Source organism: Poecilia formosa, unplaced genomic scaffold (assembly GCF_000485575.1).
Source record: "Poecilia formosa unplaced genomic scaffold, Poecilia_formosa-5.1.2 Scaffold445, whole genome shotgun sequence".
Classification (NCBI taxonomy): domain Eukaryota; kingdom Metazoa; phylum Chordata; class Actinopteri; order Cyprinodontiformes; family Poeciliidae; genus Poecilia; species Poecilia formosa.
The window spans coordinates 351,863-375,711 of NW_006800384.1; the positions used below are offsets into that span (position 1 = coordinate 351,863).

The window sequence follows — 23,849 nt, forward strand, 5'->3', positions numbered from 1 at the left end:
TGTTTTTGAAGAGCAGTGTTAGTGTTTGTGTAGCTGAATCATGCAGTCAGAGCCATAAAGTTACATAATTAATCCTTAGTCACTTTTATTGATATCACAGTAATACCACAAACTATCATGAAAAACTTTAACTCCATCAGTCTGATGGTTGAATAACCTAAATAACAGATTGAAAAATATAAATATCTTTGTTGTTGACCTCTTCTGTCTATTAATTCAACAATAAATGGTTTTTGAATTGAAAATGCTGCTTATTTAGTTGCTATGTTGTTTTCGATTAATTACGATGAGTTCAATTAAACATTTGAATTGTTTCCACCACTAGCTAAAACATGATCATCCACATTTGGAGCCTAATGTTTAATTATTCTCAAAAGAAAAATTAAATCATGAGTTTTGTTCTGCTGATTTCTGCATCTCATCCTGTAAACTTTTAGTTTCTGACAATAATTTTAACTTGAATGAAAGCAGAAAATTTCTTGCAGCTGAATTTGCACGTCCATGTTTCTGCAGATCAGCACCAAACAGAGCTGTCAGTGAGGAGAGTGGAGCGAAACGACCCCCCGCGGAGCATGCAGAGTACAACCGTCACTCATGCATACGCACTGCGTGTTCAGGCTTTGAATGCAGCACGCCACATTTGCTGCACCGTCCAGAAAGAAATAAATCTCAGCCGTGACGAGCTGACAGGTGACGGCAGAGACCCGGCTAGCCAGCCGGCCGCAGAGGAAAGTCTGAGGAACTGCAGAAGAATGCAGTCAGATTTGTTTACACAGCCTTTATGTGGAGTCTTGTTGAGGAAAATAAGACATGATGGATGAAAACAGCTGCTTCGCCAGACTCACAAACTCAATCAGTGACGAACAAGTCGAATCAGATTCTCAAGCCTCATTTGTCGGCTTTGCTTTGTGTTTTTATTGCACAAAACTTTTTCAGTTCAGATGCTACAAACTAATCCTGGATGGTGCAACCACAGTGAAGTTGTCCCCCTGCACCATCACCTTTTTTGTGATACATTTGTGCTGAATTTTTTTAATTTGTGTTACTATAATTTTAAAGACATTAATTAAAGTTTCCAGAGGTTATGAAAGATCAACCAGCCCTGCCATCTTCTTCAAAGTCAATCAAATCGACTACATTTCTGCAGCAAAAATTTTAATTTGTGCTACTTTTGCTTTGAAGACAATAATGAAAGTTTAAAGGTCAAAATGTCAACCAGCCCCCCCACATTACCCAAATCTAACAAGACTGGTGTCAAACGTGCCTGCTGGTTTGTGCAGTAAATTTTCAAACCACACACCCCGGTCCGATTTACAAAAATCAAACTTGGTGGCTATGCATGTGCAGCAAAACATAGCTGCACAAACACAGCAGCTATGTTTTGATGCTATGTTTGTGCAGCAAGTGTTTTGCAGAAGATATAAAGAAGAAAATATCAATATCTTCTGTTTTGCTGTGAAGATATTGATGATGACCTCTGATGATCTCTGGAAACATTTATCAAGATCTTTAAAATTATAGCGCCACAATCAAAAGTTTTCGCTGCAAAAACATTTGACACTAATTTTGATGAAGAAAAAAGGGGGCAGAGGGGTGACTTCACTCAGGTAACATGCACTACTTTTAATCAATCTCAGGATTCTAGGGAAGTAACTTGTAAGTTGTAAGATAATCAGAAAGTAACCTGCGGGTTTTTGCAATCAGATCTTATTCTGGTGGTTCAGGAGGAAAGTCTCCAACAATTAAAACGTAACCTGTAGATTCTGTAAGGTATTCGAAATGTTATTAAAAAACTCTCTGCACGTTGTTGGAAAGCTAATCTGTAATATTCCATAAACCAGAAAGTACCAAGGCAGTTTTAGAAAGTATCCGACGTATAACCTAATAATGAAAGTTTAAAGGTCATAACTACATGTAGTTACTCTGCCAGTCATTGATCCCGGCAGCAGCCATTTTGGGCTGCAAGAGAGATAATTCTCTTGCAGTGTTAATATACTTTCTTTTGGTTGTTCTCGATGCCGTGGTTCATCTATGCTTTGCACTGCAGTTGCCTACCAAGATGGTGCGTACCACTTCCGGTTCAAACTTGTGGGAACTCGTATCGGTTCAAGAACGAACCCTTTAGATTTTAGAGAAGTAACCTTGAAGTTTCTGGATAAATAGCTGTGCTTACAAGAAGGGTAACCTAAAAGTCCTCAGAAGTCGCTAAAATACAAACTGGTAGTTCTGGAAATCTTTCTACAAAAGTGACTATTATGTTCAATAAAAGTCTCCTCTTCTTCATTTAAAAGTCATGATGGAAGAACAAAGCTGCTAGAAATAAAATATAAGAAACTGGAGGAGGAGATTTAAGCCCAGGAAGTTATTTATGGAGCTTCTGCTTTTCTCTCCAGTCCTCCAGGATCTCATCCATCAAGCAGTCATGATGGCAAATCAACCACAAAATAAAAAGTAAACACAGTGGGAGATATCAGACAGGGGGCGGAAAATGTGACACGAAACCCTGAAGAAGCAGCCAAGAGTTTACATCAGTCAGTGGAAATCTGTTATGCTTTGACTTCAGGTTTTCCAGTAGTTTTAGACGGGAAGATATAAAAACATGCTGGCTTCACACCGTTATGGCAACCAAACCTGCCTGCAGAACAACACTCCAGACAGCTGGTGTCAACAGAACTGTTCTGTTTGACGAGGAGGAAGCTTCTGGGTCCAATCAGAACACTGGGATCACGGAGAGGCCCAAATACAGAAACTACATCCACGAGGTGTTCAATGAAACGTATGGGACGTAACGTCTTCACTCCCATCTTCATCTGTCCATCCCTGCAGGCTTTGAATTATTGCTGACTTTAAATCTCTGCTGCAGTTTAATTTTCTGTTTCATTATGATAATATTATTAAAATGGCTGCAGGCCAGATCATAATGCTCTTATTTCATGTATTGTTTTTGTGCAGCAGCTAGCTGAGGATGTGGAGTATGCTAGCTGAGACACCCAGAGTGACGGCTAGCTGTGAGATTCAGCTCCTGATTATCAGAACGCATCAACATGCTAAACACGCTACGATCCAGGCATTTCTGACGGGCTGTAACCAAAGGCACCATGATATAAAGAACCTGATTTCCCCTCCCCTCCGATCCTTCGAATCTCTGCTTTGTTCAACTCAGGAAACGTCCTCAGTCTCATCCTTCCTCCCATCCTTCCTTCCCTAGATCCTTCATCTCTTCTACCAACTTCTTCTCACAACATTTTGCTCTTTCTTTCAAACTCTTTTCCTCTCAAACCTGCAAACTGTAATGAGAGCAAGTTAAAGGTCAAGGTTGACAGCATAACAGCGTAGAGGACCAATGCACACACACACACACACACACACACGCACGCAAACACACACAGGTCACATTCCTGCCCTCTTCTTTCTGGATGTTTTGGGATGTGAATCAGCTTTGACAGATTTCCTGCAGAAACACGCAGCATGTTTTTATCTAACGATGCAAAAACACACCTCAGAATGAGCTGCAGAGTGTGTGTGTGCACATGTGTGTGTGCGTGTGTGCGTGCGTGCGTGTAATCATTGGAATGTAGGTGTTTCCCATCCCAGTCCCACATGAGGTCAGCTTGTTTTGGTTGGAGCGTTCGAAACCGGCAGCAGCAGAAGGATGAGGAGGAAGTGATGTCAGAGATGTCAACCTGACCCAGAGGTCTTCTTCCCTGAAACTTTGGGCTCCAACAGACACTCGGACCGAAGAGTTAAGAAGACGAGGTGGAAACCAAACCACCGGTTCTCCTTCCTCAGACTCCGACGGACCGTCTGCTTCTGGCTTCAGTTTGAACCCAACCATCGACCTTAAATGTGACCCATCGCTGCTTCCATACAGGGTCCAGATTATTTCTGAGCCCAGATCCCACTGGACAAATCATCTGGATCAATTGAAAAATGGGGTCATGTCAGTTGAACACAAAGAGTTAAATGCTCCTTTTGTCTTTCGCTGACATTGGTTACTCCTTGTGTGTCGAGCCCATTAATCAATCTGCATGGATTGTAGCTAATCTGAGTCCAACAGCTTGAAGGACTTGAAGGAAGCGAGAGAAAGATCCAGTCAGTGGATGTAGAACCAACGGTACGGCAGATCAGCAGTTCAGGCTACGAACCGGCGCCGTACTGCAGCCTGGTTGACCCGGTGAGCATCTCCTTCTAAAGCCTCTGTAAATCTGTGTGTCGGTGACGAACGTTCCAGCAGAAACGGTTTGAATCGAAGAGAAAGGCTGTGTGACCTGGGAGAGTTCAGGTCCAGGTTGGAATCAGATCTCAGATTTTTTACCAAGCAGCCACGGTGCATGAAATCTGTTTCATCTGCTGAGCAATGAGATTTATGTCCAAACAGCTGAGGTTCGTCCCTGGAGTGAAGGTAGTAACGCTTCCCGCAGAGTTTCCCAGACTCCAGACAGTTCAGCTCTCATGCAGAGTAGACATTCAGAGGAAAAAACATGTTTTACAGTTTGAGCTTTGAGTCGGAGCTGATCCTAGATTCTTCCTTTTCTAGCTCCTTTAATGGTTGGACTTAGTTGGATGGAACATTTTGGCTTAGTTCAGATTTTTGAACAACACAAGTCAGAAATGTTGGATTCATTTTACCCAAACCATGATGCAACTTCCTACCTGTCTGCAGTCTGGCAATAGTAGTTTTGGGTTTGTCATTACAGTAAAATGTTATTTTATAGTTAGTTTTAATTAGTTTTTAGAGTGTGTTTGCTAGATTTTTATCAGTCATAATTTGTGACTATAAACTGATTGTGCTTTGGATTACTCACTGTTGTGTTTTTTGGCACAACTTGGCCATAATCTAAAGGGGGAAGACATGAGGCAAAGGAAGCTGATTGTGTTCAGATGGATTGAAGGTTTTCACCTGAATGAATGTGGAGATCAGCGTGTTTATGTTTGTTTTGAGCCCAGAAGCCGCCATCTGAGCATAATTAACAGTTTACAGGCGGACGGTTGTTTGTCCTGCAGCCACAAACGCAGCAGGAGAAACTCGGAGTTCATTAAACGCGTTCAATGCTTCCCCTTACAACCACAAGCTGCTACCGTTTAGCTTCCACACAAACCCAGAAAGTCCAAATTATTACCTCCAAAATGTGGAAAAAGATTCTGACAAGCTGACGGACCAGAAAAACAAAACCAAAAGTTTCCAGAAGATCCATTAGAACTGATAAAGTTTGGGATGGTTTTCTGTGTTTCTGTCATTTAATGTGTTAAACTAAATATTTCAATCAAATACCTCCAGAGCCGGCCCAATGCATATGCGACTTAAGCTTAGGGCCCCAACACCATCAGAAGCATAATTAGATCTTATTTTGTTTGATAGATTGCTCATTTTTCACACTTTACACATTTAAAAAACAAAAACATATTAAACGAGTTGAGTTAAGGTAAATTCAGAGTTTACTTTCAATGGACACACAGCTACTGCACGGTTCCAGTCAAAGTGTTCTGGTGGCACAGATCTTGAGAGAAATGTTGATACCTGCGTTCATCACTGCAGCAATGCTGGTCAGAACTGGAGCAGAAATTATATTTAAACTGAATACTGGAAATATTTTACAGTTTCTGATCTGTCGATCATTATTGCTAAATATGACATGAACGAATAGACAAAGTGAGCTAAAAGCTAAATAATTTACATCCAAGCAGAGTTAAATCACCAAACACTGAACCCTTTTAAACAAAACCTGACCAGGTCCAACGGGCCACACCGATCCTCAGAAGAACGGAAAACAGGAAAGCTGACACACATCTGTTTCCTACCTGAGTGAGAGAGCTGAAGCCGCGGCCCGGTCTGACTCCAGGTCCTGGATTCTGGGTCGGTTCTGGACTCTGAAGGTTGCAGACTCAGCAGCCAGAGCAGAATCGTGGCTGTGATGAGAGAAGAGGATGTTCTGGTTCTGAGACCTGCAGCTGAACGCAGCATCTTCTCTGGTCTGACAAGTCGCTCCAAACTGAAATGTAGGAACGAAGGAGAAAAGGGCAGAAGGTTGACTTATTAAATGTTTATTTATTTTATGTTCTTCTCGTTACCAATCAATCAATAAAATGTATTTGTACAGCACATTTCAGCAGCAAGGCAGTTCAAAGTGCTTTACATTATAAAACATAAAAATGAAGTCATAAAAAAATCAAAGTCACCAATTAAGAAACTAGAAATAAACATTACATTTTGACGAGTCTCATCATCAAAATAATCAATACACATCAAATATATTGATTAATGTTTCATTTATAAGGTTTCAGAAGCAGCTCTAAACAGCTGGGCTTATACTTGTGCTTTAAAGGAACTCAGTGTTTTGGCTGTTTTTCAGTTTTCTAGAAGTTTGTTCCATGTTTGTGGTGGATAGAAGCTGAATGCTGTTTCTACACGTCTGGTTCTGGTTCTGGGGATGCAGAGCAGAACCAGAACCAGAAGATCTGCAAGGTCTGAAATACTGATACAACAGCAGCAGATCTTTAATGTATTGTGTTGCTGAGTCGTTCAGTGATTTATAAACTACCAGCAGCATTTTAAAGTCTCTTGTCTGAGCCACAGGGAGCCAGTGTGAGGACTTTAGAACTGGGTGATGAGCTCTAGCTTCCTGGTTTTAGTCAGAACGCCAGCAGCAGCGATCTGGATCAGCTCTGTAGGCAGACCTGTTCAATGCAACATCAGTTTATTCCTTGAACATTTGTCTTTGAACATTTCCATTCCAAGGACATTATTCCTTGGAATGGAAATGTTCTTCAGGTGATAGAAGACCGACTTTGTAACTGTCTTTATGTGGCTCTGAAGGTTCATGTTAGAGTCCATCACTAGACCCAGACTGTAATAACTGAAGCTGATTATAGATTGTTTCTGTGAAAGTCCAAAGTCAATAACTTCAGTTTTGTTTCTGTTCAGCTGGAGAAAGTTTTGCCACATCCACACGGCCCTGCTGCTTCCATTTACCCTTTAACCTTTCAACCCTTCATTATTATTTTCCTTTTCTCAGCAGTTGGGAGTTTGATTCAGCAGGAAAATGTCCACAGGTGTAAACAGATGTTTGAGCCTCTGATCCAACGGGAAACGCCCGGCAAGGAGGAGAAAACGCAACAACAGAAGTCCTGAAAAAACTTTCAGGTTAAATACCAACAACATCTGTAAGTTTCCCATAACGTCAAAATGTAGTTTGACTATAGTCAAACTACAGTAATGACTGTAGTTTCACATTTGAGAAAAGAAATGCAGAATTTATTGAAGTAACAGTTTGCACTGCTAGTTTTTACAGTTTGGTTGCATTAAATGTATGTTGAGATGTCCAATGTAAAAACTTATGTCCTAAGACAATTCTAAAATGTTTGGATTTGTTTGATTCAAATTCAACCAAACATGGGATTTAATAATTTAATACTTGAATTTATGGTTAAAATTGTGAAATAAATGTATGTTTAAAGTTAAAAATGGAATTAGTCATTAAGATAAATTATTAACTTTGAACCAAATGTCTAAAATGTATGTTGAAATATTTTGTATGCGTTTTGTAGGTTTTTCACCTGTTCATTGATTCTCACTCATTGGTGAAAAATACAAAAAATGAGTGAAATCCTGAAGTCTCTTCAAGTTCTCCTTTTCAAGTGTGGGAAGCCATGAAATTATAGAACTTGACAGGCATCATGTCCAAAATTGTATTGGATGTCCCACTGCTGAATATTTTTGATAAGTTAAACCAATCAGATTCGGCTTTAAACTCATCTCCAGGTTGCATCAAGGTACCCAAAGGGTTAAAAGTCTAAACACAGCTTATATTAAACATAAGAGAGTAAATGATGTAATCACTAATAATATATAGTTTCTACAATTTACAGTCTTGCAAGATTTTAAAAGATCTGAGTTAAAGGAAAAAATTATTTGTGGTAATTTGTTCAGAATACGTCTCTGTACTAATTGTATCGTAATTTGAGTTATTTACATGTTAATGTGCACCAGCTCTATTATTTTTTTTAAATTTTGTTGTATTTTTTTGTTCATGTATATTAAGTTAAGAAAAGCTCAGAAAAAAAATTAAAAAGAAGCAGGTGTTGCTTCTTCTACCGTTATTCACATTTCAGACGGCTGCAAATATTTCCTTTAGTCTTCCCTTGCAATGACCTAGTCAAAGCCTAGACCTGAGCCTGACAAAGACTTTCATCGTATTTCATTAGAAAATAAACCAAACTCCTGATTAACGACCCAAACACGAGAACTGATGCATAACTGGGATGTTTTACTGTCAGAAATGCTGAAGTTAATAAAAAAGACGCATTGCTGCTAATCCACCTCGGGAGACAAATAGAACAAAAAGAACAATATTCATAAATTTGGTAAAAACAATAACAGAAATATTTGAAGCAGAAGCAACAGCAGTTAACCCCCAGGTGGGCTCTATCCAGCCGCTGACCTGCAGAACCTGCAGAACCTGCCTGTGTTTATCTCTGAGGCACCGGTCCTGTTTTACTGCTCAGGGGTCAGAGGTCATCGATGCTCCAGATGCAGGAAGAGTTCAGCTACTGCAGGAGAAACGACCCAAACGGACCAGAACTCCTCCTAACATATGAGTTGGATAGGAATCATTCTAATGTTCTGATGGTCAGTGTTTAACAGAAAGACGGACGGACACGACTACGCTGCCCCAAAATAAATCTGACCCGAGGTTCTGCTGATGCGGGTCGGCTCTGATCAGGTTTCACTTTAACTCCCCAGAATTTCTGAATCCTTCAGGGAGTACCAGGTAAATCGGACCGAACCAGAACTAGGCAGAAGATTAGAGAAGTTCTTATCTGATCCAAGACGATGAGAGGACGGAAACCAGATGTTTATTCAAGGAAATAAAGAAAATGTTGAATTATAGCCGTGAGTCCAGATACGTTTGCATCGTTAACGGGTCTGTGGGGACTCCGTCTGCTCTGGGTCTGGAACGGCGGCAAGCAGAACTAATCCACAAAGGAGTCGGGTTGAATGGTTCCTCATAGCGATCGTTATATTCCGACGTTCTACAAAATAAACGAGGTCGTCGATCCAGTGTCGTGAACTTTCAGAAATTACATCAGCTTCAGTGCATCACACCAAAGGGGCAGTAACTAAAAACCACATGAAGAACAACTCAAAACAACTCGTCAGTTTTACACACCCGTTGCCATGGCAACAAGCGCTTCTTTTTTTTTTAAATCAAAACATTTTACTGAACTGTGAAATGAGATTCCCCTTGAATCCCAGCACCAGTTTTAACTCTAAGCTGGAGGAGTTTCTCTTTCACTTCAGAGAGAAACCAACAAACGGGTCTAGATCAAGACGGCCCATCCAGACAAAATGCAAGCTGTGTTTTTCCAGAACTTTGTGGGAACTGGGAAGAGGAAGCCTCCCCTCCAGTTGTTTCCTTGTTCAGTTGAAGTGCTGGAGGAAATGTTGTCGTCCGTGTCCCTGGGGGTTCCTGGGAAGAGAGACCGAGCTGACGTCATGCTCTGGCAGAGAGAAAACGGACCTCATGGTTCTGAAACAGCCCAAGTTGGTCAGATAATGTTCCAGATGGCATCAGGTTAAAGAACATGAAGACAGCAGATCTTAGAGCTGCTCTTGATCCACAGAATGGAAGATATTGATGAATAATCAGGATGTTATTGATGTAAAATGGTAAACTTGTCAGCTTTTAGTTTTATACAGTCAGACGTAAAACAATCTGACTGCTACCAGGTTCTGCCAAAACTCAAAAGCATCAAATGAAAACATGAGTCGAGTCTCTGCTGTCGCGGTCAGACGAGACCCAAAGCTCCACCTGAAGATGTTTCCCGCCTTAAAGTCAGTATTTTCGGTTGGACTGGTGACCAAAGTTGCAACATTTGTTACATTTACAGCTGCTGTGGTTCTTTTTCACTCCACACTGTCAAACCAACCAACCTGTTCCCCTCCTCACCTGTAGGGGCGCTGCACCAAGAAGGAACGACACAAAAATCTCTGAAGATGACGCTGAGCGCAACTTCCTTCTTCGCAAAGTGTAAAGAAAATTGGAGTAGTCAGATTTTAGCAGTTGGAAGATTTCTTGAACCATTTTTCCTGTTAGCACCAGATTAGCGTGTTTTGTTTTGCTTGTATTTACCCAGAATGCCCTGCGCAGTCTTCCACTTCCTGCTTTTGGAGCGGCCTCCGGTCTACAATAACTTCTGGGAAAATTTATCATCCAGCAAAATGTTATTGTGACATGCCTAGTGATGAGTGCTGGGTGCATTTCACATTCCTCAACATTTCTGAGAGGCGACAGAAGATGTGTGGGCAGAAGCATGAATGAAGCTCTTTTTCTGCCTTTGTGTGGATATAATCAGTCCTGTGCAGTGAGAGTGATGCATGGCGGCTGTCTGGTTAGATGGATGGCTGCGGTATTGTGTCCGGGTTAGAGGGGAAAGACCCAGAGTTTCTCTTCAGTCTGTCTCCAGACAGCCTGCTGCTGTTCATTCTCTGAACGTCTGACCCAAAGCTAGTCGAGAGGCGCTGGTTCTGCAGAACGCTTTCAGCATTTAAAGCCGCACTGTGCAACTTTTATAAAGAAAATTTTTCTTGCATATTTATTAAAACTGTCATCATTTCATGGCAGCATAATAAGGGACAGATAATCTGTGAAAAGATTGATCTCCTCCTTGAGCCGTTATTGCCTTCTGAAGAAATGCAGACCAAAAACCATCAATCAGAGGCAGGAGGCGGGTCTTAGCGCTGTCAATCAACTTCATGGAAAAGTTTATCCGCCGTCATTAGTGGTCATGCTAACTAGAGGGACCTAGACAGTTATTATTAGTTAAATATTGCTTAGTTTCAGTTTTGTTTTAATTAGTTATGATAGTAGTTTTGGTTTTTCTTTAACATTCATTTTTATGTGTAGAACTCCAAGAGAAACTATTGTAATGTGATTATGTTTACATTGATTGGGTAAGGAATACTCAACAGAAGATTCAATTTTTAAAATAAGCAATAAATTAATTAATGCATGATACATTTTTTTAAAAATTCAAACATTTTCATTTGCATGATTTATTATTTTCTCCCTTTCAACCAAAAACTAGGTGACAAAGGTCTTCAGTTTGTTGAATTAGTCTCAACTAGAAATTTTATTGAAGGAAAATTTTGGTTGACTTCATAATTCATTTTATTTGTGGCTTTTGTTTATTTATTTTGGATATTTAAAATTTCTTCCACTTCCAATGTTAAATATAAGAATTTAAAGTTTATTGATATTTGAGAATTTGTTCTTGCATTATTATAGCTTTACCTTGAAAATGGTCTCTAAATGACAATATTATAAGTTATTTCAGTAACATCTGGGACAATTTTTCATCCATAAAAAATTATGACATGAATTCCTGTGATTTCCTGCTAGCCAACGAAAACTGCTTGTGTGTAAAAAAAAAAAAAAAAACTCAATTTCACATCAGTTCTGAAGGTTAATAGATTCATAAGCACAAAACACATCTCTGGTTTAAGTGTTTTTTTAGTTAGGTTTATAAACCCATAATATATTTCCAGCTAGTTATAGTTTCTCCCCACTGATAACCGGTTTTATTTATTTCAGTTAAAAATGTTTTCTCGATTTCAGTTTTTGCCATCTCATTTGGTTTAGCTAACCATAATAACGTTGGCTGGAACTCGATGATGCGATCCGCTGCATTCAGGAGATTTTCTGCATTTTCTGTCGCCGTGGCAACATCTCCAGGTCTCACCGTTTGTGGGAGTTCAGGCTGCGGACGGTAACGGAGGAGGAAGCCATCTCCTCTGATCCCGTCCCAGCCGATTCAGGCGGCAGATCCTTCATTCTGCCTCGCTGGGAAACTCTCTGCTCCGTTTCTGCAGCATTTCATTCCATCTGAAGGTTTTATTTGGCTCTGTGATCTGAGCCGAGGCTGATTTACAGCCCCCCACCCACCAGTGGCTCGATTCAGCCCGTTTCTGACCAGAACCACTTGGAAAAGATTTGTTGTTGTTCACATTTTTATGTCAAACTTGAGAGACTAAAGTAAGATCTTCTGCAGGCGGAAGATCTTAGAGGAGCCATTTTCTTTAAGAGCAGCTCTGGTCAGAAAGCAACATCATATTTCATACACAGTCCAGGTGAGAGGTTTGAAAAATATGTCCCAAAATGGCAACGCAGCAGCAGGAGCAAAGAGCACCACCAAGGGCCATAATAGCATAGGGTTTTCATTAAAGTTTAGTTTTATTTTGTGGTAACTTTTTGTCTAACTCTGTTAGTTTTAAGAGTGTGTTTCCTAGATTTTATTAGCAATTATTAGTTTAATATTGTTTTTTTCATAATTTGGTTCATTTTTTTAGGTGCAGAATTCAAAAAGGTCTAAATATTGTACTGTTTACATAGATGCATTGAATGAGTAATGAATGCTCAAAAGAAAATAACATATTCAATAAATATATTTAGTTATTGGCACTCTCGCGTTTTCTCCCAACTTTTGTTGTCGCCTTTTTGGGGACCAGTTTGCGTACCGCCAGGAGGAGTATGGAGTCCTGTAAACTGCTGAAAGTTGAAAAATCTATTTCACATCAGTTCGAAAGGCTAATTAATAGATTAATAAACACAAAACAAAGGGGATTATCGCTATAATTTTAGCGCACAATATAATTCCAGTTAGTCATAGTTTTTTCCCATGAATTTATGTTTTTATTTAATTCAGTTAATAAAATGGTCTCTCTCTTTCAGTTTCCGTTATTTTGATAGTTGTGGTTAACTGTAGTAACCTTGATCGGGTCCCTCACCATGACTGACAGCCGCCAGCGGCTTTTCTTTACCGCTCCATATGAAAGAGCTGAGGAAGATGATGAAGAGGAGGATGCAGACCTGAGGGAAGCTGGGAGTTCAGGTTTCCCATGCAGCCTGGTCTTTGTCTCAGCGTCACTGGGAGTCCGCAGGCTCCGCCTCCCCGCTGCTGGTCCCAGTGTTCCCAGCAGATCCAGTGAATAGAGGCTCCTTTCACCGCTCACCAGGCCTCCTAATGAGGGGCGGTGAGTGTCAGTCAGCTGGATCATGGTCCCAGTAAGACCAGATCTGTATGAATGGTTTCCCTGACCTGCAGGTCCAAGCCCACCAGAACCAGACCAATCCCTTTTCAAACACGTTCCCACGTAGGTCCAACCCGTTCGGATCGTCTCTCCTTTCAGAACGTAGAAGAAGAACATAGATGTCACTCAGCAGCGTTCTGATTACGTTAGCAATATTGGCCGCTGACGACTTTTAATGAATTTTAAAGTTCTCCAGAGCCGATAGTATCGATACCAGATCAGAACCAGACGAAGGGCTCGAGAAAGAAGAACTCAAACTGTCGGCACTGATGTAGTTTCCGCCATATTCTTCTGTTTTATGATAGTTGGCAAGCAACGTCCAGATGTGCTTTACCGCCATCTACTGGAATGGATCAGGACGCTTAGCTTCCGCCGTCGCTGCTTACGTCCAAATTTATTGCGTTTTGCCTCTTCTGGCGCAAAATTATGACGCGTGTCTCACTTCATTGATGTAAAAGTTGGATAAATGCATCATGACTGTTCAGAGCAAGGTTATTATAGTTAAATAAAACTAACAAAATAACAACTGAATGAATCTCTTCAGAGATTTTAGCAGGCAGTCCACAACAGGAAGCACAAACCTGGAGTTTTAGATGTGAAGCAGCAGCTGATTGAATCAGAGCCAACAATGTTGTTGTTGTTCATGTTTTCAGTTCAAAAGGCCAAACATCTCGCCTAATTCCCTGACCCAGCACCTCCATCTTCTCACCAAGATTAAAGCGAAACCAGAACATTTCAGACTAAAATGGTAATTTGGATTCAAACCTTTTTGTTGTTCCTGATTTCAAAGCAGTGAAACAAACAGAAACGCTTCCATTATTAGATTCCTCTCCGGCATCAACTAAAGCATTTCCAGATCGCTCCTTCAGCTACACCCCGAGCTGTGTGGACGATGCTGCGATTACAGCAAATTAAAGGGCATTACTGCTAATCCACCCCCAGTATTTTGCCTCATTGTAACACATGACTTCCTGTTGGAGCCACGCTGACGGAGAGAACAAGATGAATGTCTTCGTCTCTGCCTCGTTAGGCGCTTTCTGACTGCCACCAACTGCTCACACATGTAGAAAAACAACGATCAAATAAAATCACACTGAGCTCATGAAACATTTTATCCTGGAAAATACCTCAGATCTAATCAGATTTCCTTTTCTCCAACGAGTACATGGAACAGATTTCATCCTCATTAAGGTGATTTATTAGTTGGAAAAGCCAACAGGAAACTAACTGGTGCAGGAAAAAGTTTTAGTTTTCAAAATGGTTTCATAATTCAGACTAGAAATGTCCATAGTGATGATTAAAGCTGGACAGGATCTGTCTTTCATGTCTTATTTTTATTAATGTGGTTACAGTGGGTTATGTAGAAGAAGGAGATCCAGCTAAAGCATATCAATAACCACTAAACCTTTCCACAAACTCTGGAACACTGGTTGATCCCTTGAGCTTAGGACCTTTCTTCTGTTTCAATGAGTTCAACGGCTGAAATCAGTCTGGTATCAGACAGAAACTGAGAAAAAAGCAACTAAAATAACAATCTATATGTCCAGATGTTGCAGGACTCCTCAAGACTGTGTGGTCAGTCCACAGCAGTTCACACCATCAACGAACGGCATCCAAAATAAAGCAAAACCTAATGATTGATGATAAATCAATGTACAGTGTGGAGGTGAAAGAGGTGGAGGGCTGCTGACAATCTGATCCACAAAACCAAATAAAACTTAAAAGATTAACCCTGGGGGTTGCATTGACCAAATCATTTTTAACCAGTTTTTTAAAAACAATGACTGAAAAATCTGAAAGCCATCGGTCATTTTAGTGGATTACAACATGTCTGGTGCAGCTGAGCTGCTGCAGAGTGTTTATGGGATCAGAAAACTCCTGGTTCAGAGAGTCTTGCCAACTTCTGATCACTTCACTTGGAGAAATGTTCCCTGATTTCCAAACTTTGGCTGAAGTTTGTAATTCCAGTGTCCAGTATGGCAGCAGAGCTCAGACTCATCCTCCAGATCAACATCAAAACAGCCACGAGATTCACCCAAAACCTCATGACCACAGCCTCTGCAGCAATCCCCCTGGAGACATTTAATCACACAAAGAGCACCAACCTCTGGGTGGCGACCCCCACAGACAAAGCTACCTAACATGTAAAGAAACATCAACTTTTAGGATGTTTCTTACTCACTAGTCAATAATTATTACATCCATTTAGGGTAAGTAAAAAATAACATACGCTAACACTTAAATGAGGCGTGCTTGAGGGTCAGTCTGGTACTGAAAACATCTGACTAGTTTGTTTGTTTGGTTAAATTTTTGCAGCTTAGTTTAGCAAATAAACAACACAAAATGATTTTTTTTTTATTAATTCAGTTATGTTTTTCTGAGGAGTACTTTTGACCCACATGAGAAAAAGTTTGGCATGTCCAACTTTTCAAAGTGGCTCTAAAAGCATCATTATCCTCCATCAGAAGCTGCTGCAGTGAAACCTTAAAGTAAACAAAAGTCTGCTGTAATAATCTGTTGAATCCATTTGTTCCAATATAATCACAAAACACTGGTAGCAGCTGGACAGTTTGTTTCCATCAGAGGAAACCTGCAGGTTGGCACGCCGTCACATAAACCAAGGCTGCCATATATAGAACTCTCTGCTTCCACACACATAAATACTGGAAGTTATTGTTTCTGGATACATCATGCTTCACTGTCTGCTCCCTGCTGGGCTCCACTTAGTCTGCAGACGTCCACAGAGACACACAGCAGAGCGCGACCAACACTCACACCCTGCGCTCTGTGTTTGATTCACGACCTCAGGGGACACGTTTATTTGAGTCACCACGGGACAATGCGGCCGAATTTATTTTAACGCCATTGTTTCTGCTGGTTGTTGCCGTAGCTCAGCAGGGTAACAATATTTATGCCACATCAGGGCTTTATATAAACCAGCTGTGAGTTTACAGTCATATGCCTGAATGCTCACGTCAAGAAAGACTTGAGCTCATGGTTATCCACCGTCCTTCTGTTGAAAACATCTGAACCACATCAGCGAGGGGGCGCTGTAGGGGAGACACACAGCGCCAGGAACAGAGCTGCAGTATGCAACTTATATAAAAAATATTTTAGTTGTAACAGAATGGTGGGCAGAGTACCCAAAAACTGTCAAGTAACAGCTGCACTACCTCAACATATTATTACTCAAGTAAAAGTAAAATGTAGTCATCCAAGAAATTACTCAAGTAAGACTAAAAACGTATTTGGTAAAAAAAAAAAAAAAAAAAAAAAAAAAGTCTACTCAGTAATACATCAACTTATCAGTCATTTAATATTTAAAACAATCAAGCTTCTTTCTTCTCCCAGTGCTAGCGAGAAACAACCAATCACAGGCTGGAAGCTGGTCTTACCGCTGTCAATCACAATCTCAAGTGGTGCTGCCCATTCCACCTTTTCCTCACCCCTTTTTTCTCACCTCCTTTCTCTCTGCTATGTTGTTACAAAATGCTAAGTAGTGCTCAGGCTACTTAGCATGTAACAAGTTGTTTCTCTGCCATTAGCACATGTAGCAGCAAGTACATGAAGTTGATTGACAGCGCTAGGACCCTCCTCCTGACTGACTGGTTATTTTTGGTCAGGAGCAGTGGAAGAGGTTGATCTTTTCACAGATTATCTGTCTCATAACAATTAATCTGCACTTTAGACAGAAAAACAACAAATTTGCTTTTTGACAGTGGCAACCAGTCGTGTGTGTGTGTGTGTGTGTGTGTGTGTGTGTGTGTGTGTGTATTATTGGCGCCAGCTCCTTTCGCTGCTCACAGGGCTGCAGGAGGAAGGAAGCATTCAGTTGGACACAAAGAGATGATTGTTGCCTTGGCTCAGATAAGCAGCTAATTAATTAGCTCAGCGCTAAAAACAACCAAACAATAGAAGAAGGCAAGGAGCAGGCATCAAGCTGCGACTCCTTCCTCATTAACGTCGCCTCCAAGTCATCTCTCCCAGTTAAAGAGACATTTCAGATTTAATCCCCTCTGGTGACCCTGTGCAGGCCTTGACCTTTGACCCCCAGCATCACCTCCTCAGCTGATGAGGTAACAGCTCTCCGCTCAGCTGTTGTCTGAATGTGAGAAATCGACGTGAACCCAGCTGGGTGGTCTGCTCTGTTCTGACTGAGCACGCTCAGTGATCTCAGTTTGACTTGGAACAAAACTTGTTGGATAAATAAAGTTTTTCCTTATGGTTTCCTGTCTGGCTCTGCTGGGACTTCTGCAGCGGTGTTCTGACCTCTGATGTCACACCGTACACACGTTCCACCCTCAGGAGCTTCTCTTAGTGCAAGTATTGGCTCTTATTAAGGCTGGACAATAAAACAACAACAATATATATCACAATAGATATGTGATCAATATCAATAGATAATACATCTGATAAAATATTCAACATTCAGTAAATATTCATTGAGCTCCAATCCAGAACCGCACAGCATTATGGGAGATGTAGGCAGAGGGAAAGGCTTTAGCCGCTTGACCTCTAAAGGTTGGTGGCATCAACTGACTCGCTCACTCTTTGGTCACCTAGCAACAAACTGCTGGGTAACAAGCAGTTTGAAGTTCCCACCCCCCAACTTCGGTTACCTAGCAACAACTAGTTGACTAACTGGCGCAGCAGCAGTTCAAGGTTTCACTACTGTGCCTCAGATCTGTTTAAAAATAAAAAACAACAGTTTGGAGTTAAAGCTGGATAAAACAAAGGTCATAGCACCAGTCAGCCGTAAATTCAGATATTGAAAACAAAAACACTAATCATTAGTTATTGACTATATTGACTACAATGAAACGCTTATATTGTGATAAGTTCAGCCCTAGTTCTTATCCAAACAAAAAAAAACTGAGGTATTTATGAAACCGACTTTAAATCTGAGGAAGTTTGCGTGTTTTTCCTTCCAGTAGCTGAAGAGTTGTTTCCTGTATCTTTGGTGACCTCACGCTTCTTCAAACCAGTCCACAGTTGGACACGTTGCAGACTAGAGGACAATAACGTCCATTTTTCTGACCCCATCTTGTTGACCTGGGTCCAGTCAGGAAACGGCTGCAGAGGAAGGAAAACAACAAAAACTCGTTCAGCTGCGGAGGACAAACAGCGGCAGCAGGACGGACGCTCTGACAATCCAGAGAGAAAAATATACAGAACCGACCGGTACCAACCGGAACCAACTGAACGCACGGGACCCATTGACATGTCATGATAGCATATTTTACTGGACGACAAATTGTCCCAGAAGTTATTGCAATAAATAATAACATAGTTGTTATTGTTTTGAGACCATTTTAAGTAATATAATGGGAATGGCATAATAATGCAAGAACACATTCTCAAAGATCAATAAACTTTAAATTCTTATAAATATTTAACACAGCATCTGGAAGACATTTTAAATATCCAACATAAATACACAAACCAACAGAAACAACAAAGACAAGATAAATTATGAAGTCTTTGTAAATAAAATTGTTTTTCAAATAAGAGCTGGTTGAGACCAAACCACCGGAGAAAAACAAATCATGCAAATGGAAATTATTGAGCTTGTTTTAACTTAACAGACGTTTAACTGATCTATTGCGACAAGTCTATGCATGATGTGTGTTGTATTACAGACATTATAGTCTGAGGACGGGTCACCTGCAGGAATCTGCATTATGCTCCACTCCGCATGTTGTTCTGTTTTTAGTCTTATTGGAAGATGAACATCAGACCCAAACTGGCAGAGATGAAGATAAATATATTCAATAAAGGGGAAAATCAAGTCTAAACGATTATTTGGTCTGCAAGAAAGGGAAAAAGCAGGTTGGTTGGTTGGTTGGTTGGTTGGTTGGTTGGTTGGTTGGTTGGTTGGTTGGTTGGTTGGTTGGATGATTGATCGAATAACTATTCAAGTAACTATCAAATGCTTGGTTGGTTGGTTGATTGGTTGGAGAGTTGATTGGTCAGATGGTTCCTCTCTGACCCCTGACCTCCAGAGCTGCAGCAGCTTCTCTTATGAACCAGCTTCCTCCGTTTTCTAGTCTGTTTCTCTTCCCACAGTCGTTTGGAGCTTCAGGCCTTCAGCTGTGGGCTGGAAGAGGAGGAGGAGGAGGGGGAGGGGGATTCTCCCGGCTGGTGATGAAGAGGATGTTTTTTTCTGGGCTTTTCAGCGTCAGTATGCATTCTACATATTTCATGTGGGTGTTTAGTTGTTTAGTTTTCAAATGTTTTCATGATGGGATTTTAACTCGCAGGATGATGAAACGCCGAGCAACAGATTCTGGTGACTCCTGGATGATTTATGAACCTCCTGCTCCGTCAGATTCCTCTGAGGCGACATCAGAGGAGGAAGAGCGGAGAACTGCAGGACAGGACAGCGAGGAGACGGCGAGCGTCATGCAACCACACCTCACTGTCTCCAAGACAGGAGCCAAAACAGCTGTCAGAGTAAAAACTGACATGAGGAGAGTTATTTCCTTATCCTCAGCTTAGATCGTCTCTTCAGGGAAACATGGAGTCATCATGGGTATTAAAGGGTTAAAATTATTTTGTTAATGTTGACACAGAGCAAACATCTCAGCACTTTGCTCAAAGAAGCTAGCCTGACACTTGGACTGGAGTTTCAGCTTTAAACTGATACAGACAGACCAAAACATGACTTGCAGGATAAGAGAGCCTGATGGTAAACCACGGTGAAGGTTCATGTTACTGAGGGGAAACAAGCAACTCTGGACCCAGAGAGCAGAGGGATCAAACTGGTTTTATCATTATAATTATAATGATAATGGCATTATTATGCCATTACCATTATATAATTGTTTATCGCAATAACGTCTGGGATCAATACTAAACACTATGGTGCGTTCAAGTTTTCTGCTAACATCAGTCTAAGGGATTTTCCATGACTCGTCCTCACCATCCAGCTGTAAACAGCTGCTTCTGAGGCAAAACAATGACACAAAACAGCCAGGAAAACACGCACGCACGCATACGCGCATACGCGCACACACACACACACACACACGCGCGTACACACACGCACACGCACGCACGCGCGTTCGCAGGAAGCAGCAGAGGGGGTGATGCTGACTTCCAGAACAGGAAAGGCCGAGACAATGAGGGGAGGTTTCCCTCTCTGATCTCTCTCTTCTTCCTCTCTTGTTTGACCTACTCTGTTGCAGGTCCATGAACGCATCAGGAGGATTTCCTCCACCACATCTACCTCTCTGGTCTGAACCGATTCAAAACTCATTTTTCATTAGAAACAATCCGATTTACAAAATCTCAGCCTCAGTGATCCAGAATCACCTTGGTAAAGCCTCCCATCAGGCAGATTACACATCATCACTGAATGATCCAGAAGGACGTTTAATGATCTTAAATCACCAGTACGTCTGACTGAACCTGAACACAACTCAGTGACGTCAGAAATATCCAAACCTCCAATCAGAGGAAACACACCTGGCCCAGTTTGGTATGACACTACTGATAAATTATCAGATGATAATTTATCATCTGATAAATGATAATTTATCATTTATCGGATAAATTTAAAATTTAACGTGATAAATTTATAATCATGACAAGAATTTTGATTTATCGTTGCCTTGATAAATTCCATTTAATGATGTTTGAAACCCACCAAAACTGACCAATATTGTCTGAACTGTTGTTTTTATCCACTGTTTGTTTAATGAGAGCGTCAATAAATATAAAAAAAAAAAATTAAATAAATTTACTGTGTGTAGTTTAGTGATACAAGTCACACTTCTGTATGTGACAGATGTCCTAAATAAATTTTATGTTTTTCAAGAGTATCATTTGTGTGTTTGGGGACAACGATTGCTGTGCCATGTAGTTAAAAACATGCGATTAGCTAAAAAAAAAAAAAAAAGAAAAAAGTTTTTATCGTCACTTTTACGATTATCACAATTGTACCTAAAAATATAATGTTAAAACTTTAAATCCATATCACCGAACAAGCATTAAACATGACATTTTATCAAACGCCATCATCAAAATCATAAAGCAAACACATCAAATATATTGATCAATGTTCCATTACCCATTCACTACTAATCAGTAATTTAACCTTGATTAAACCGCCTGCAACGGATTAAAACTCACCGAACCGGATTTCTGCTGCCGGGATGTGGACCTCCGGACCGGTACCAGGGTTCTGCTGCCGGGACGTGGACGTCCGGTCCGAGTTGAGGATGTTTCTATCTCAGTTCAGTTAGAAGGAGGAAAGGTTCTGGACCGGGTCCAGCAGGCACCGCTCTGCCCAGAGATGGTCCAGATAGAAACTAACGGAGAAGTTCAGCTGCGGCTTCAAGCTGTCTGACAATGCTGCGTTCACTGACCGCTCGGAGATTCTGCCTTCATTGCTGCTGAAAAGAGACCGACTGACTCAGAGTTTAGTTTAGGAATTCAGATGCTAATATACTTCATTAATGAAATGTTATTGTTATCCATTTTAATTTAAAATTCAGTCATTGTAGATTTTGATGGCTGTTGGCAGGAAAGATTTCCTGTTCGGTCCGTATTACAGCGAAGTTGAAGAAGCCTCTGACTGAAGATGCTTTTTCTACGACAGTCTCATGAAGAGGATGTTCATCATTTTCTTTATTTTATGTAAAATCCTTCTTTGAACGTTGGTTTTAATTAGTTTTTCTTCACCTGCTTGGTCATTTTGCTCCTGTTGGCTCAGCCTTCTGATGAATTTCTCTCAGTTCAGTCTTCTTTTCTTCTATTTCATCTTTTCAGTATTTATTTTCTCATTCATGTAATTGATATCTGGGTTTTTATTCTCGGGTTTAATTTTTGTATTGATCTTTTCTCAGTGTTCAGAGAACAGTTTTATGATTAAAATCGATATGAAGTTATTCTAAAACCCTGTTATTGAATAGACATCCTTCCAGACTAATTTATTCATTAACATGAGAAAAACATCTGAACTTCGCAATACAACTCTAAAAGACACAAATGACATGTAAATAAGATGTGAATGGACACAAAGAAAAGACTAAAGAGAGAAAAGGATCAGAAGTAGGAACTAAAGTGGTGGAAAATCAGAGCAGAGACCCGGTTCTGGTTCTACCTGCAACAAGAATTAGCCAAAATAAATAACTAAAATTGAATAAATTACAAAAATCATAAACAAAATACCTAAGTAAAAATAAATAAAAAATAAATAAAGGATCGATTTAATTTTGAAATGAGAAAACTTCTATTTGCAGCTAATAAAACATTTTTACAGTTTTATGCATTTGTGCATTTTTCTCTGTGCAAGTTTTTTTTCTTTTGTTTTGTATTAATTTCATAATATGCATAGTTTAAAAAACGTAAGTTCTTCTAAATTTATGGACAATTTCTGAAACATTCTGTATTTGTATTTGTTCTAATGCAGGTCCTAAAAATAGACTAATTTCTGTGCATAAAATATAACTGATTAAGTTGCAGTAGCCTCGCCTGGCCTGAAGGTGGCAATGTAGAGCCTCCAGATTGTAAAATATGTTTTATTATTTAGGAAAGCAAACGAATCCAGTTCAGCTGCTGTTCTGATATCTGTTTTTTTTTTTTCTCTCAACAACAGATGAATAGGAGAACAAAAAACAAGAGGGGAGGTAAAAGTATCATTTATTTTACATCAGAAAATGAGAAGAACCCACTTTTTATTATCTAAAATATGAATATGACTTTAACATATCCAAATATGTGATCAATCTCACATGAAAAATTATGAAGATTGAATGTTAGAGAAATGCTTGTTTAAAAGCTTCAGCAGGCGAGACATGGGCAACTGTAATCATTTTAAACAACAAAATAGCATAATTAATTACCAATTAATTATGTTTTCATGTTTCCCAGATTACTGAATAGAATTTTATGATCTAACTTTAAATGTTTCAATGTCACATTAATAATTTCAGAGTTAGAAAAAAAACAACAAAGAGCCTCAGCTGAAGCTATTTTCTTGTGACTTGTGAAATCCCACAGGGCAGAAAACCTGCCAGAAACAAACATTTTTCATAAAAACAGATTAATATTAAAGGTTTCTCACAAAACTTCTGTTGATCTGCTTAATTTTATCTTTATTTATGCCTTGATATATTTTCCTCCGTTATAAAACCACTTTTCCCTCTTTATTTACTTCACAATAAAAATATGTAGAAATATCTTCATCTTCAGGATGAACGTTTTGTAAAATGGGTAATAACGTGTGTTTACAGTTCAGGTTTTATGTCCCACAGGGCATGAAGGCACCTCGGGATCATCACCACATTTTAGAGCAGAGCTCCCCCTGGTGGCACCATAGCGTTAGCACTACATTTATGAATAGATTGGGAAGCAACAGGAATCCAGAACCATAAAAAACTGTGCACTGACAGTTACTTTACTCTAAAGATTGGATATAAATTATCTATTTATTTAGGCTTGTTTTTACATCTTTGAGTTTTATTTCTACGGTTTTATTCTGAAGATGTAAAATGTGAAGCTTTTTGGTTGACTTTTGTTTTTAAATGTGTTTCACACATAAATTTCACATTTATATTATTTTATCTATACATTTTAAATATGACTTTCTTCTCCGTTGAAGAATAAATTTATTGTTTTTAATTCAACATTACTTTTTTAATAATTTGTTTTATGTACCTTGCTGCTGTCACAAAGCTTTGCTGTGAAAGTCCTGACCGGAAGTAGTGAGAGGGTCTTCGCTGCAGCCTGCGGAAAGGGGCGGTGACGGAGCACTGTC

General features: G+C 40.0%; 1 protein-coding gene across 1 annotated transcript in view; it reads right to left on the minus strand.

Moving 5' to 3' along the window:
* LOC103155738 (semaphorin-3D) overlaps positions 1–21,399 on the minus strand; it is a 42,614-nt gene extending 21,215 nt beyond the window's left edge. The window contains exons 1-2 of the mRNA XM_007577541.2: positions 21,221–21,399; positions 5,800–5,990 (exon numbers count right to left, since the gene is read on the minus strand). Of these exons, the coding sequence (XP_007577603.1) occupies positions 5,800–5,962 (163 nt within the window). The 5' untranslated portion in view covers positions 5,963–5,990; positions 21,221–21,399. The remainder of the gene's footprint in view (positions 1–5,799; positions 5,991–21,220) is intronic.
* Positions 21,400–23,849: the final 2,450 nt, after the last annotated feature.